At 53.5% G+C, this 1,815-nt stretch overlaps 1 protein-coding gene across 1 annotated transcript; it reads left to right on the top strand.

Annotated features, from left to right (window-relative positions):
• Positions 1-233: 233 nt before the first annotated feature.
• LOC147974733 (uncharacterized) lies at positions 234-1,478 on the top strand. The gene has a single exon (XM_087519542.1). The coding sequence runs from the start codon at positions 234-236 to the stop codon at positions 1,476-1,478; it is 1,245 nt and encodes a 414-aa protein (XP_087375668.1).
• Positions 1,479-1,815: the final 337 nt, after the last annotated feature.

Below are 1,815 nucleotides of genomic sequence, written 5' to 3'. Positions count from 1 at the left end.
GTGCTTATTAGGCTGGCCCAACATGCGTCCGGCGCACCCCTTGATTTAAGGCAGAAACCCTAATTGTTTTTTCTTTTCGAAACGGATGAAACCCTAATTGTGTTATTACTACTAAAAAAGAGAGGAAGATACCCTGATTATCTGGTACAGCGACACTGCGACAGATGTTCAGGATATGATGTGGTAGTACCTGTACAGGCCGAAACCCTAATATAATCATATCAAGCTGCGTAATGACGGCGTCGACGAAACGTCCACGCCAGCGCGCATGGCCGGGCCTAGCGCCAGACGTCCTGCGCGACGTCCGCTCCCGGCTCCCGTCCCTCGCCGACCGCGTCCGCCTCCGCGCCATCTGCCGGCCATGGCGCATGGGCGTCAAGCTCCAGCCGTGCGGGGCCCCTCCGCATCTCCCCTGGCTCGCCCTCCCGGACGGTACCGCCTTGGACTTCGCCAACAACAGTGCGTACCGTCTGCGTATTCCAAACGACGACGGTCCCTGCTACAGCGCCGGCGAGAGCATGTTCTTCCACCACGGCAAAGACGGGCGGTGCTCCGTGGTCAGCGGGTTCTCCGGCGCCGCGACGCCTCTCCCCGAGCTGGCCGCTCTCCTGCGGTCGCACATGGTATATCCCTGCGACGAGAAGAAGTTCGAGTCCAAGTGGTCTGAGAATATGAAGATCATGAAAGTGACGATGTCATCCGTGGCAGCCTCGCCGAACCATCAACGCCTCGTGGCCATTGTAGCCAGCAACTGCTCTAAATCCAGAGTCTTTATCTCCACGTGCCGACCGGCCGGCGAGATCAACTCGTGCGTTGTGACCCAGGAGACATCCACCATCCTCGACATCGCGTTCTTTCAAGGGAAGATGTACGCGCAGGTCCGGATATTCCAGGAGCTCCTCGCCGTCGATCTCACCGATGGCTGGCTCGACAAGCCGACGCCGACCGGCGTCCAACCCCAAGTGAAAGCGTTCACATCATGGATATGGCCCCCTGACCTTCAACCGGACATGTATCTGAAACAATTCTCCCACGACAATAACCCCAACGAGCAAGTACAGCAATATCTGGTTGAATCCAATGGCAAGCTGCTGCTGGTGAGGAGGTATTACCGGGCCCTGCCCCCGCGAATTGACCGCAAACAACATCTTAGTTGTCGGTTCGAGGTGCTCGAGGCGGACCTCAGCGACGGTCCCGGCCTTGGCCTGTGGAAGACGGCCCGCAGCCTCAACGGCTGGGCGCTCTTTGTCGGCGCCGCGTGCTCCATGTCTTTCCCTGCTAGTGATGTCGATGGAGCTCGAGGAGATTGTGTCTACTTCCTGCTCGATCATGGCAATCCCCTTGGGCACGCCGGCGTGTACAGTGTGGTGCACAGGACGATTGTGCCGTTCATGCGAGCTTCGCGGAGGGTAAGGCCAAAGAGATGGTCATGGGATAGCCTGCGGTTTCCGGCATGGTTTTTTCCGGTTGAGGTTTAGTTTTATTCCCTATTAGGAGTAAGAGTAACTAGCAGCACAGGTTGGTAATTTTGAGAAAATATGTAAATAGTCTACTGGACTTATTTACATGTGGAAATATGTTAGGAGTAAAGCTCCAAAAGATCTGCATTGAAAAAATTCCTCGATTCCCCAGTATTAATTTTGCTGCATTACATTGTTCCTTAAGAATTCAGTTTGTTTGTTCGAATTGCTATAGCTTCATTGGATAATCTTAAGTGTAGTTTATGACTTCATTGGACACTGTCATTAATGGTGCGAAAGAGGGTTCTAGTACAAATAATCAATGCAACAGTATGATATTGTAGTAGTTAATGAT

Source organism: Triticum urartu, chromosome 4A (assembly GCF_056163025.1).
Source record: "Triticum urartu cultivar PI428250 chromosome 4A, HENAU_Tu73, whole genome shotgun sequence".
NCBI lineage: Eukaryota > Viridiplantae > Streptophyta > Magnoliopsida > Poales > Poaceae > Triticum > Triticum urartu.
Note: the sequence above shows the minus strand (reverse complement) of the source record. Positions and strands in the feature narration are given on the sequence as shown.

What these genes read in the sequence shown, in the direction of transcription:
- LOC147974733 (XM_087519542.1), top strand. Translation starts at nt 234, where the DNA reads ATGACGGCGTCGACGAAACGTCCACGCCAGCGCGCATGGCCGGGCCTA.